Below are 13,899 nucleotides of genomic sequence, written 5' to 3'. Positions count from 1 at the left end.
TGTACCTAGCGTTCTGAATCCGTGTGACCAAATGCGGAGTGGCGGGCATGAACGCCACACTTTAGGATATAGGAAGTAAAATAGTCCAGCTCGAGACCAGTGAGATCTGTAGTGGGAGATGAGGTTGGAAAGGTCACTTGGGGTCAAATGGCAGCGTGTTCTGATTATCTGACTGACTAGTTGAGACTATCCTGTTGGCAGTAGGAAGCCAGAGATTTCAGTGGGGTAATTTCATGAAGAAAGAAGTTTTTTAGGAAGATTTATCTGGTGACAGTGTGTGAGACAGAATAGAGAGGGAACTGGGGACAGGGAAACCAGTTAGGAGACAGCTGTGGTAACAGTCCAGGCAGGCGATAACTAGACTGGAAAAAGAAGGGGCAGATGCCAGTTTATAAAGAGAACAACCAACTGGGCTTACTGACTGGCTATAGAAAGCGAAGGAAAGGGAAGGGGCAAGGATGGCTGTTGCCCCAGTTTTAAATAAATGAATTAAAGGGTAGATATATTTCCATTTTTATTTCGCCTTATTTTCAAATTTAATTTCTCTTTGTGGATTCACGAGTATTTCTGAAGATATCATTAAATCCACATTACGTGGAGATCATGAAATGCTTCCGCTGCTCTTGGATGACAATCTACATAAATAAAGTAACTGTTTGTTCTACTGCTCTCTTTGGAAAATAATATTATGTTCTTGATTGCAACTGATTGCGTTAAAACTCACTAGAGACCCTTTTGGTTTAGTTAAAGCAGGGGCAGGGGAAATCCCTGTCATAGTTGTAGAATGATCTCAGTGGGTTTTTCTAGTAATACTGATAATTTTGTATGTAGTGAGGCTCTTGATACTCTATGTTGTCCTCCAGCCCATTAATCCTAAGAATTCTGATTGCTTTCTCTCTTAGTGGCTCTTGCACGTTGTTCCTCAGCTTCTTTTTGACACTTTTTTGTCTTCCTGCAGCTCCGTGAATAGGTTTTTGTGTCAAAGTGGGGTTGTAAGGTCAGAGGTAAATCACTCCTTTATTCTTGCCTCTTTACTCTTTGCTTACTTTGCTGCTGCTGCTCCAGAGAGAGCTCAGTTTTGACTCAGGAGATTGTTACTTCAGGGGCAAATTATTAATGCTCCTCTCAAAAGAATCCTACCTCTGCCTTAAAGTGACCCTTTAAACTATCTCATCTCTCCCTCTGCTGTCACCAGGTTCTTCACTAAAGTGCTCTTTCCCCCGTTTCATCTGATTCCCCTAGGCATCATGTCCCTACCAGTCCCGTGGGAAATTTTTCCATCTTCCTATATAACTGTCATAGTGCAGTATCACTACCATTGTGGGTTTGATAAATGAATCCGGAATTGAAACTCCTTAGAAGGAAGTCATACTTCCAAAAAAAGGATTTCATTGCAAAAATTTTGAGGCCAAAAAATTGTGATTAGAGGATAGGAGGACATACAAAAAGGATAATCCTCCTGGTGTGGACTGCTGCTTGTTGAGTGCTTTTCCAGTAGGACAACTTCACCCCCACCCGCTATGTAGATGGGAGACCTGCAGAATCTCAATCCACTGCCTTTGAAGGCAGTTGCTATCACATATGAGGTGGGCATAGGGAGTAGAGTAGAGAAAGAAAAAAAAAATCACATAGAAACAATTTATGGCTGAATTTGAAGAAGTATTAGAGCAAGGGCACTTACATTTTTAACTGTAAAGGAGGGTGGGTCAAGGGATAAATGAATCAGTGCCATGACAACTTTCAGTAAATTGTTTAATAGAGGGTATAAGAAACTAAACTGTAGTGAATTGTGGTTATGAAAAGACTAAAAGGACTTAATTGTAAAGAAATTTTGATTAGTACAATAGGTATATTAGAGAATGAGTAAATGACTTGTGTGTTCAGTGACTAGCAGGGAAGGTTAGTAAAAAGAATTTACACTTCTTTTTAAGTGCTTTAGGGGGTGACTCTCAGAGCAAGGGCCTGAGTCAGCCAGAAGACCCCCCACCATCCTCTCTAAAATTTGCCTTGTGAAGTCAGCAAAGAGAAGGGGTCTTGATGAAACCCTGTGAGGCTCAGCAGGGAAAGGGAGGTGGACCTTGTAGTCTTAAGTTAGCAAATTCAAAATGGCTCTTGGAGAGGGAGATTTGATAGCATACCTTTGAAAGAGGTTACTATAGTTGTCCAGTAAAGCATTTATGATCTATAAGGGAGCTATAGTGTTGTTCAGCCAGTAGAGTAAAGTATTAAGAATCTTTTTGAGAGCTGAGATGTTTAACTTTTAGAATAGGGGACATGAAGTTCTGTTGATTTCCTTGTCAATATCAAGTTTTTAATAGTGTTTTTCTATTTTTTGAAGTAGCTTGGATAAGGCAAGGATTCTGTGATGGTTTGATAAACCTTATCTGTAAAACCACCTAGCCTGGTTTTAATTTTTATTGATTTATTTGGCTTTCTATTTTTTAGCTCATTTTGCATAATTTGTTCATAATGTTCTCTTACGATTTTTTTTTAAATTACTAATTTTATGTATACCATTTTTCTAAATTCTAAATGGAATTTAGTTAGACATTTGTCTGTTTAATTAGTCTTTTTCAAAAAGCCAGCTTTTGGTTTTGTTGATCATTTATATTCTTTATATTTTATTTCGTATTTTCTTCTTTCTTAGAATTTCTTTTCTTCTTTCTTAGAATTATTTGGTGTTCTTTTACAAAATTAAGTTGGATGTTTTAGCTCATTTATTTCCCATCTTTCATAATTATAATCAATACATATAAAAATATAAATTTCTCTCTAAATACTGCTTTACATATATCTCGCAGATGGTGGTATATAATGCTTTCATTAAATTCTAAATATTTTGTACTTTCTAATATGAATCTCTCCACGCCCCCCCCCCCCCCCGCCCCACTGTAGGTTCCTTTTTTTTAGGAGTGCATTTTTAAGTTTGCAGGCATATATTTTTTTAACTGTCTCTTTACTGTTGATTTCTTATTTAGTTGCAGAGAATATGGTCTATATACTTGTAGTTTTACTTTTTTTTTAAACACAACTCATAATTGTTTTTGGTCTCAATAATTATTTAAATTTACTGACATACTTCATTTTCTCTTCTCACCATTGATCATTTCTTGTATCCCTTTTCTTCTCTTTGAAGTCCCTTTTATTTTTGCAAGAGGAGATGCTTTAATAGTTCTTTTAAGTTAGGGTCAGTAGGTGGTAAGCTTCCTTAGTCTTTGTACATGTAAAATTTTTTATTTTGCATTTATTCTTGAGTGGTAAGTTTAGTTGATTATAAAATTTTAGGCTGACAGTTATTTTTACTTTGCACTTTAAAGTATTTTATTGCCTTCTACCATCTTCTGCTGCTAATGAAATATCTGCTGTCCTCTGTCATTCTTTTATAGGTTTTAGGATTATCTTCATGTTCTGCAGTTTCACACAAAGTGTCTAGGTGTTGGTTTACCTTTATTTATTGGCCAACCCAATATAATGCTCAGTACACAAAATATACTTTTGATCATAGAATTTAGATCTTTGTTCAGTTCTGGAAAATGCTCAGCTATTATCTTGTCAAATGTAGTGTCTTGCCATTTTCTGCATTTATTTACTCTGGAATGTCTATCGAATATATGCTTAAATCTTACCTCTCATTCTTTCCTCTCTTTATTACTCTTTTATTTTTTAATCTGAATTCCTCACTGTTATCTTTCAATTCATCAGTACTCTTTTTGACTGTGTGTAATCTAGTTTTTGTCACATGTTGAGGTTTTTTGGTTTGTTTGTTTGTTTTTGTTTTGTTTTTTGCGGTACGCGGGCCTCTCACTGTTGTGGCCTCTCCCATTGTGGCTCACAGGCTCTGAACGCGCAGGCTCAGCGGCCACGGCTCGCGGGCCTAGCCACTCTGCGTCATGTGGGATCTTCCCGGACCGGGGCACGAACCCGCGTCCCCTGCATCAGTAGGCAGACTCTCAACCACCGCATCACCAGGGAAGCCTGGTTTGTTTGTTTTAATGTCTCTTGCAATTTCAAAATTTCTACTTGGTTTTTATATATGTCTCCCTATTCTTGTTTCATTTCTACTTGTTTTTGTTTGTCATTTCCTGTTAGGGAAATTTGAGGTGGTTTCGGGTTGTTTGAACCTCTAATTCTGTTTATTAACTTGAATGATTAAGGACTGACAGAAAGTCCACATTAGTATTTTATACATGTAGCTATAGTTTATTTAGCTATGGTTATTCATTATTGTTTTTTTTGTTTTTGTTTTTTTAACTTGACCTTCAATAGAGTGAAAGCTTTTAGAACTTTACAAGAAGCCCTCAAGTGCAACTATGAACATTGGCAGATCTGGGAAAACTATATTCTCACTAGCACTGACATTGGGGAATTTTCAGAAGCCATTAATGCTTATCATCGGCTCTTGGACTTAAGAGACAAATACAAAGATACTCAGGTAGGATATTCATATTTTGTTATTTCAGTTTGTGTTTGGTATTAATACTTCATTATATAATGTAAATTGTTTCCTTGACTCTACATAGGAAGATTTTGTTAAACACAGTAATATATAAAAGAGGGCTTTTTTGTATAGTTGAATATTCTCAGTTACATATTAATTCTGGCATTCCAATGTCAAATATATTTGTGTAATCATAGACTGAGACTCAGTTATGAAAATCTGATATGTGGTTTACATATGTATAGTCAGCTTGCAGAAACCTAATAGAGTGACGCTCGTGTTATTTATAACTTTGGTTATCTCAGTGCAATAGCTGGATTAACTCCCATACTCATTTATCCACTCATTGAACAATCATTCACTGCATACTTTCAGATTGTTTGAACAATATAGAAATGAAGACTAACATTTTCTTTGCACTGTTTAATGAGATGGTCTTCATCTGGGATGAAGTCAGGACTGGTTGATTCTTAACAGTACAAAAAATACTGTATCCTTTCAGAAACTATGGGAGACTTGAAGCCCCTATGTTTGACATCCAATAGTATTAAATATAAAAGATCTTGTGGGTTTTATTGTGGATGAAGAGAATGTTTAAAGATAGGGTGTATAGGAGCTTGTAGGTTACAAAGTCCAGGGGCTTGAAAATTTAATACTTTATTTGCAATAATCAACATATATATTATTTAAAGTGGTGAATTTGGAATTATGAAAAAACAAATAACATGTAATATATGATAATACCTCACTACTCTTATGGCTTATTATATATGTACTCCAGCTGTTCCAAAATTTACCTTGTCTGGTTTCTGGTTTCGTAGCCCCAGCCCTCAACCTGTTTGCATGTTCTTGCAAATCCAGCTATATAATTCACTAAATTGCTTTAAAGCTCAGGTTCTGGGCAGTTCACTTAAAGATCTGTGGCTTCAAGTAGAACCATATGCCTACTTACAGGAGCATTGTTGACCCCTTCAATTACTTTTCTTTTCCTTGTTTTTTTTTTTTTTTTTTTCCCTTTTTAACTGTTGTACATTAACCATCCATTATAGAAAGAAGGGACTTGAATTTTATAGAGTGAAGATCACTTAAAACGTGCATGGAAGCATAGCAGAGTTTTACATCCTAGAGAGGATAGGAACCCTAGCCAATCTGTTTGCACAGTCCTCTGGTCATCTAGTACTTGTCCTGTTCACCATTGTGATGGCTCTTTCTCTTCCGCACTTAGCGCCTTGGCAAAGGGCACTGATGAGGCTCTGAACAGTTCTCGGTGTGTTGCTGAACCACTGAGGATGGTGCAGAGATTGCAAAGTACTTGTCTCTTGTTTATCTCAACTGTAATTTTTTAAAAGACCTTTCTTTACTAAGAAAGCCTTGTGAAGCCTGTTCTAAAATCTCAGGGAGAATGTAAATAATTTGCATTGGTAGTATATTCCATTTTACACTTGAAATAAATTCTTTTTTTTTTCCTTTCACGAAGCTTGTTCTGAATGCATAGAGATGTATTTTGAGAAAAGGAAAAAAAGTTTTAAAAACACCCCAAAACTTCTCCCAGCATAAATTAAGATGCTTTCATTTAATTTTTATCTTAAATAGAGTTTCCAAACATATTTCAGTGATCATATTCACAGTTTTAAACTCCTTCAGGCAAATCTAATCATAAGAATTTTCACCCGTAGCAAAACTGTGTTCTAATTCCCATTGAAAATTTTCTAATCCTCTACCTGTTTTAGCAGAGTATTTAACTTATATCATTTTTAACTTAAGTGAAAATTGAGTCATTTCCTACCTAGAGAAAATTATTAGGATTTAGTTTAAATTCATGGCCAGCTAATATTTTGATTTCTTTTTTCCTGTAATTCTTTTGTTCCTCAAATTCAGAATATGAACCAAACCTCCTTTCGTACAATAGTACTTCATCTGAGCACTAATATTTTGATGAGTTTGAAATTAGTTTTTAAAAAAGTTCAGTATTTTTAGAAACAATCAAGGGTGGCATCTGTATTCTTAAGACTTCTTCCCTCAGCACCCCTGCCACACACAGGAACACCAAGAATCATTCCTGTTAGACAAAATACTGCTTATAAACAGAGCACCTAGAAAAACATAAGGTGCTATAAAGATGTCAGATGGTATGGCTGTTAGCTTAACTTTTATACTTGGATTTGGGGAAATATTACTCAGAACGTAAGAACTAGATAACCAGTGACTTGCTCGGGTCAAATGATCATCTTTAGCACCTTATAATAGAGAACTTTCGGGTATTCAGATGGAGAAATAGCCACAGTGAGATAATTTGTCAGTTTATACTAGGCCCTGTTAATAGCTTTCTCCAGAAGTGTCACAGAATACTGATGGAGGTGTTTGCTCTCTGGCAGGTGTGGGTAGACTCACTCCAGAGTGGTTAAATCATCACTGAAGGAAGGTCTTGATGGCTAGCATGGTCTCAGTCATATTTAGCTTCGTGGCATATTTGTGTCTGCCATCATGTTTTCTCACTGCTAGTCAGCGTGGACTGAGACAGTTGATAGATTGTCTGGAATATTTTTATCGTGGCTAAAATAATTTTACTGAATTTGACTCTGCAAGTTTGGCAACAGGTGTCTTTCAAAAAAACTCTGATATTCTTATGTTTCACACTACCTGACCTCATTCTATTTCAGTTTGCTTTAAAATTCTCTTTTTATCTATTCTTCTTCTACTTCTTTATAGATGTGATTACTGCCATTTTAATATTTTTATTGTGTGTGTGTGTAAATTCATATTCATTTTAATACAGACACATGATAAATTAACTATAAATTGTTTTTCTCACTATTTGTAATAGGAGAATGGGTGGATATACTGCCTTTATCATTTACTGCCTTTTCTCTCTATGTCCTAATTTTGACTAATGCATAGATTAGTATAACTCAAGAACACTGTTCTATAGTAGATATTTATATTCATGTCTGGATTGTACACACTTTTATTAATCTATCATAAAACTAATTTTCATGTTTCTGTGTAATTAGTCTCTGTCTGATTTTCCAGTTTTCTACTATTGTTAATAGTGCCATGAATATCCTTGCAGACAAGTCCTTGTGTATATTCATGCTTCTTTCCTTGGGATAATTTCTAATGTTGATGTGTTCATTTTTTTCTCTTTCCTTTTCTTTTTTTCTTTTTCTGCTCTTCCCCCATCCCCCCTCCTCCTCCCCTTCCTCCTCTTCTTCCTTCTTCTTTGATAACTTTCAGTCATTTGGGGAAAAATTTAAGTATTGCATTATTGCACCCCATTTGCTGTTTATAAATGGAAGAGGAAGGAAAGGGGATTAACATATATCCAGTGCTTACTATGTTCTTGGCACTATGTTCTTGGTATTTGAGGTGGGTACTAAATAGTCGTCATTTTACAGTGTATGAATATGAGACCCAGAGAGGTTATATAACTTGACCAGTCATATATCTAGTAGGAACCAGAGATAAGATTCACATTTAGGCATGTCTGTTTTTTGGTGAACCAAGCCTTGAAGTCTATGGGAAGATTTATATTAAAAAGCACATTTCCCCATCATATTAATGTGCATTTGAACTATATCTAACAAAGTTTTTTTTCCTTCAAATTGGGGTATAATTTACATATAATAAAATGCACAGATCTTAAGTGTAAGTTTGATGTGTTTTGACCATTAAGTATTCTTATGTAACTACTTCCCAAAAAAGATATGGAACATTTTCATCACCAGAGAAAGTTCTATTATACCCCTTTCCAGTCAACTGAACCACCACCCTTTCCCCTCACCCAGGCAACTACTATCTGATTTCTGTCACCACAGTTCAGCTTTGCTTTCTCTTGAATGTCATACAATATGTATTCTTTCCTATGGATGTTGTTCTTTGTGTGGATTTCTATTTGGGGAAGGAGGGAGGTGGTGTTGACGGGCAGTGGGGCAGGTTGCCAACCAGATTGAAGTCCTGGAGCAAGTGGTGGCTGGGCTTACCTGAGAGAGAAGAGCAGAGGGAATGGATATATTGTATACAAATTCTGTCCCTGTGAAGTAGATACTCTCTCCATCTTACTGCTGAAGTATCTGAGGCTCAGCAAGATGAACTAATAAAGTTGATCTTTCACAGCTAACGAGCAGTCAAGCCAAGACTTGAAGTCTGACCTATTTAACCTAAAACCTGTGCATGCCTTTTCCACACGTGAAGAAATTTTTTCTTTTTTTGGTGAAGGAGTGAAAAAGACAATGTTAAACTGCCTACGTCTCTCTGATAACTGAGGTGTGGGGAAGCCAAGGGTCAGGGTTATCAGACCAGGAAACAGAGTAGGTTCTTTAGAGAGCTCCAAGTGGAGGGGGGACTTGGCCAAGCCAGGGAGGCGGGAAATGGCCTCATTCCTGGCCTCCAGCCCTCCTGGAAGTGTTTGTAACTGGACCTGAGGCAATCCTATTCCTTCCTGCTTTGAAGACCTCCAGGATTCAAAGGGCCAACGCCTTGTGCTTTCAGCCAAGATTTTGGGGAGACTTGGCCAAGGACCTCAAGGTTAGTGTTGGGGAAGAGGATAGTTATACTTTTCTCTTTGTGGAGATTAGAATCACTGCACCTCCGTGTGAGAAAAAGTCAGCTTTCTTCAGGGGCTAGTGGTGGTCCCCCACAGTCACACTCTGCTTGATGCAGTCCATGGACCATGATGGAAGTGAGAAATAGGCTGAGGAAAGAGAATGAAACAAAAGTGCTCTATCACTGAAGTGATTAGAGATGTGGGTTAGAGATTTAGACGTCATTACATGAAGTTGGTGGTGTGGCATTGGTTTAGTTAGGAAGTGAGGGACTGCAGGGCTGTTTATACTGATTAAAATGAAATCCCTCTAAACATCCAGGCTCAAAAAATATACTTAGATTATTTTATGATGCACCAAATGAATTCCAAACGGGCTAAATATATGCTAAATATATTTTCATCTCCTAGAAAAATTAGCAGTACAAGTGGGTATTTATCATATTTCCTGAACTTTGAAGCAAGAAAAAAAAAAGTGGAGGAATTTTTATGACTTCATGGAAAAAATATGTGATGAAATATTTGTAACAAATAGAAAAGATAAAAAGCTAATAATATCCTTATTATATTAAGAGTTAACATCTGCTACAGGAATGAAATGGGACAGGAGAGAGGATTCAGAAACAGACTCAAGTATGAGAATTTAGTTCATGTTAAGGATGGCATTTTAAATCTGTGGGATAAAATAAAATATTCAATATGTATTGAAACAGTTGGCCAAGCATTTGGGACCCAAAATGAAGGCTCTGCTTCACTCCTTAAACCAAAATAAATTCAAATGGATAAGATATTTATTTATTCATTTATTATTATTTTTTTTTGGCCGTGCCACCTGGCGTGCGGAATCTTTAGTTCCCCGACCAGGGATTGAACCTGTGCCCCCTGCAGTGGAAGCACAGAGTCTTAACCACTGGACTGCCAGGGAGGTCCCTGGATAAATATTTAAATTGAAATGGCCTGAGAAGCAGGATCATGTTGTAGGTAAGAGCATAGATTCTGGGGTTAGACAGTCTTTGCTTACTACCTCTGCCAATCACTAGCTATATGACCTGAGCAAATTACTGACCACTTTTGTTCTTCAGTTTCGTAAAACAGGGATGATATTAGTACCTCACAAGATTGTTGTGAAGAGTAAGTAAGTTAATATATGTAAAGGGCAGAGAATAGTGCCTGGCACATATGAGTGCTGTGAGTATAGCTGCCGTCAGCATCGTGATCGTATCGTTGCTATTATTGAAAAAGTAAAACCATAAAAGCACTTAAAAGAAAGTATGGTAAATATTTTTATAAGCTTGGGGGTGGAGAAAACATTTTAAATCATGACACAAAAGCCACACTCTGCTAAAGAAAAGATGGAGAGATTTGAATTGAAAACTTCTACACATGAGGAAAGGATGACTTCTGACCAGAGGGCTGGACGCCACTGTCCTGAGGAGGGACAGGCTGAGACATGACAGCCTCATTTAGTGCTTCTGAACTGAAACTGGAAGAGGGTTAGTAGAAGCCAGTTAAGTGTCCTGGGAAGCGTTCGTTGTACTCTTCTCCATGTTGCCTTAGTCTTTCTACATAAGACTGCTGGATTCGTTACCTGGGGCTATACTACCAAATTACTACATGCTTGGTGTCTTCAAACAACAGAAATTGATTCTCTTCAGTAATGAAGGCTAGAAGTCTGAAATCAAGGTGTTGGTGGGGCCATGCTCCCTCTAAAGGCTCAGTGAAGAATCTTTCCTTGCCTCTTCCAGCTTCTGGTTCCTGGCATTCCTTGGCTTCTGGCTGCATAATTCTAACCTGTGCCTCCCTCTTCACCTACTTCACCTCCTTCCCTCATGTCTCTGTTTCTCGGCTCCTTTTCTTAGAAGAACGTTAGTCATTGGATTTAGGGCCCACACTAATATGACTTCAGCCTAACTAATTATTTCTACAAAGACCCTATTGCCAAACGAGATCACATTCTGAGGTTCTGTTTCAACATGAATTTGTGGGGGGGACACAACTTTCACGCTCCTTTTCAGGGAGAAAGCGGTGGCTTTGAGAATAGTGAGGTTGGTAAAGGTAAGGGAGTGTGTCCAACACACACCTCATTGGTAGCTTTGGTAGAAGGAGAGGCGACATGCACAGAGGTGCCCCCAAGAGAAGGCCAGAGAGACCTCAACTGATCACATGAAGGTCTTGCCTAAAACAATACCAGAGATTTGAACATCTGGAAGGGACAGAAGGGATAATAAGAATAGGGAAGGAGTTGATAGAAAACTAATAAAGCTTTTCAAAGAGATACACTTACTTAGTCATATGCAGTATTGAGAGAGAAGACCGGAATCCCATGCCATGGTGGACAAATTAGAATTTCTAAGAAGGATCTATTTTTAGGCTTCAGAAGATTGTGAGATGACCTGAAATATCATGAAACAAATTTGTGTATGTGGCTGTGTACCTGTTCTGGGTAGAGGGTTCAAAACTCTCAAAGACATCCCCAAGGGTGTCCAGACCCCCAAGAAAAAAACCACAGACGAAATAAAGAATATCTTTGGAGTAGGGTATTAGGACTAGTTTTCCAATAAAAAGGCAAGTGGACCTTCCCTTATAATCACCATGGGTAAAAGTTTACCTGTATGGCTGTGTTATATTACAAATGCATTTATCGTTGCTCTTGTCTTTTGAAAGTTCTCAAGCTTTACAAACCGCGCAAATAATTTACGTGCACTCCCCCCGCCCCCAGCCCAGTCCCCAGCCCATTCCTCTGCTGCTCTTCAGCGCTGACTCTTTGGGAGAAGCATCTTGCTGCACAGTCTCCACTTCCCCTCTTCCTGTCCTCTTTGGAACCCACGCCCTCTAGGCTCATCTCCGCCAGCCTACTGAGCGTGCTGTTGTCAGGGTCTATACTGCCACATCCAGGGGACAGCTGTCAGCCCTCAGGTTTCCCAGCCTATCTGTTACACTTAACGCAGTTGATCTCTCTTCCTTCTTCAAATGCTTTCTTCGGCTGGCTTCCAGAATTTCACAACTCTTATGCTACCAGATGCAGCTTCCTCATCTCCTCTGCAGAATCATTCTCGCCTTTCCTTCCCTGTGAGAGCAATTCCAGGCTCAGTCCTCATGCTATTTTTCTTCCCCGCTTATACTGCTACCCTGGGGATCTCACCATTTCCTTGGTTTTTCCCACTCATCTTCCTGAGGATATGTATTATGAAATCAAGTTTTCCTCCACATGTCCCTTTAATTCTTTTTCACATAGGCTGTTCAATTTGTTTCTTTCATTATGCTTGCACTTTTCAGATGTCTTAATTTTGTCCCTATTGGCTCAACTCCCCCGGGGGTATTGGCTGCTTGACTGGTAATGCGTACTTGGTGAGAGGGTCTAAAGCAAGCCCAGGACCAACTATGCCCCTCCTGGTGAGTTTGGGTCACAAGGGGAGCTCACCTTTTGGAAACACCTTGCCACTGCCTCCTCCCACCACCACCACCACCACCACCACCGCCACCGCCAAGTGGCCTGGCTCCTCAGGAAACCTTTCTTATCTCTGCCAGGCACTGCTTTCTTCCAGTCCCATCTTCCTGAGTAGTCATCCAACCTCAGCAGGTGGGGGGCTGGCCAGGCCCTCTGCCCCCAGGCGGTACCTGCCTGGTCCCTGGCTTGCACTGGGCTGGCACTGCTGTGTTTCAGTCTCTCCACGTTGATGGCAAGTGGTGTATAGAGTAGTGTGTGGAAGAAATAAAAAGCACAACTAAACAGCTTTTCTCAGCCCATCTGTGAACCTTGGTCCCTTGTACGTTCCATCCTGGGCTGCTCTTCTCCACCAAACCAGGACCCAGCCAGTCTGTCTCTCCAGGGTTTCCCATGTGTTTGCTGTTACTTTCTCAGATTCATCAACTTTCTCTTTTTTTTAAGCAGTGTACAGAATTGGGGTTCAGAAAAAGAGGCTAGCAACGTGTTAGTACATCAGCTTGTAGGCTATGTAATTTCCGTATGAAGATGAACAATAAAACCATTTTCACATTGGAAAATAATGAGTTCCGTACAAATTAAGAAAAAATTTAAATATCTTAAAAAGGAAATATACTTAACAAAAATTTGGAAAGAGATTTAAATTCACTAATAATAAAGTAAAATTCAGAATAATAGCTGCGTATACTTTTAGTGGAACAAAATATCAAAGATTAAAACACCTACACACGCGCGCGCACACGCGCGCGTGCACCCAGTGCTGGTAATATGCAGTGAAATGACACATTTTCATATACTACAGATGGACATCTAATTTGATTTAGCCCTTTTTGAAAGTATCCAGCTTACCTCTAGAGTCTTAAAATGTTCATTCCCTTGATTGCATAGTTCTGTTCCTGGAATTCTAACCTAAAGAAGCTTCAGTATGAAAAAAATCTTTAGGCACAAAAATATGCAGTGAAGTGTTCTTTATAATGATAAGGACAATGGCAGTACATGGAAACAGCCTAACTATCTAACTGCAGGGGAATTGTTAAACAGACTGTGCTCTGTCAACCCAGTGGGAGGCTTTGAATCTATTAAAGTGATCTATCTAAAGAATATATGAAAACATCAAAAAATTCTATGACATAATGTTAAGTGAAAAAGGAAGATAAAACAGTTTACATAGTATTATATTTTAAAATTTACATACAGTAAAGAAATTAGAAATTAATGACAGTAGTGCTTGTGTTTGCGAATTTTATTTTCTCTTTATTTTTTATTAGCTCCAATGTCTTGGGGAAATTTTTAAGTTAAAAAAGAAAAAACAACAAAAACTTGTCTGGTTTGGGTTGATTCAAGATTTGGCAAAAAAATGATAGTGAACTAATCAAAGTTATTGGCATACATATTTCATAAAAGAGCAAATCTTTCCAATGAAAAGAACTTATTAGAAAGGAAGGAACAACAGAGGAGTAAGGAACTGTGCTTTAT

At 38.2% G+C, this 13,899-nt stretch overlaps 1 protein-coding gene across 1 annotated transcript in view; it reads left to right on the top strand.

The window, feature by feature from the left end:
* The window catches only part of TTC27 (tetratricopeptide repeat domain 27), a 186,991-nt gene that overhangs the window by 157,363 nt on the left and 15,729 nt on the right, over positions 1-13,899 (top strand). The window contains exon 16 of the mRNA XM_065891074.1: positions 4,267-4,432. Coding sequence (XP_065747146.1) covers positions 4,267-4,432 — 166 coding nt within the window. The remainder of the gene's footprint in view (positions 1-4,266; positions 4,433-13,899) is intronic.

The sequence above is a fragment of the Phocoena phocoena genome, chromosome 14 (genome assembly GCF_963924675.1).
Source record: "Phocoena phocoena chromosome 14, mPhoPho1.1, whole genome shotgun sequence".
NCBI lineage: Eukaryota > Metazoa > Chordata > Mammalia > Artiodactyla > Phocoenidae > Phocoena > Phocoena phocoena.
The sequence above is the reverse complement of the archived record's forward strand: the minus strand, read 5'-3'. Positions and strand labels throughout refer to the sequence as shown.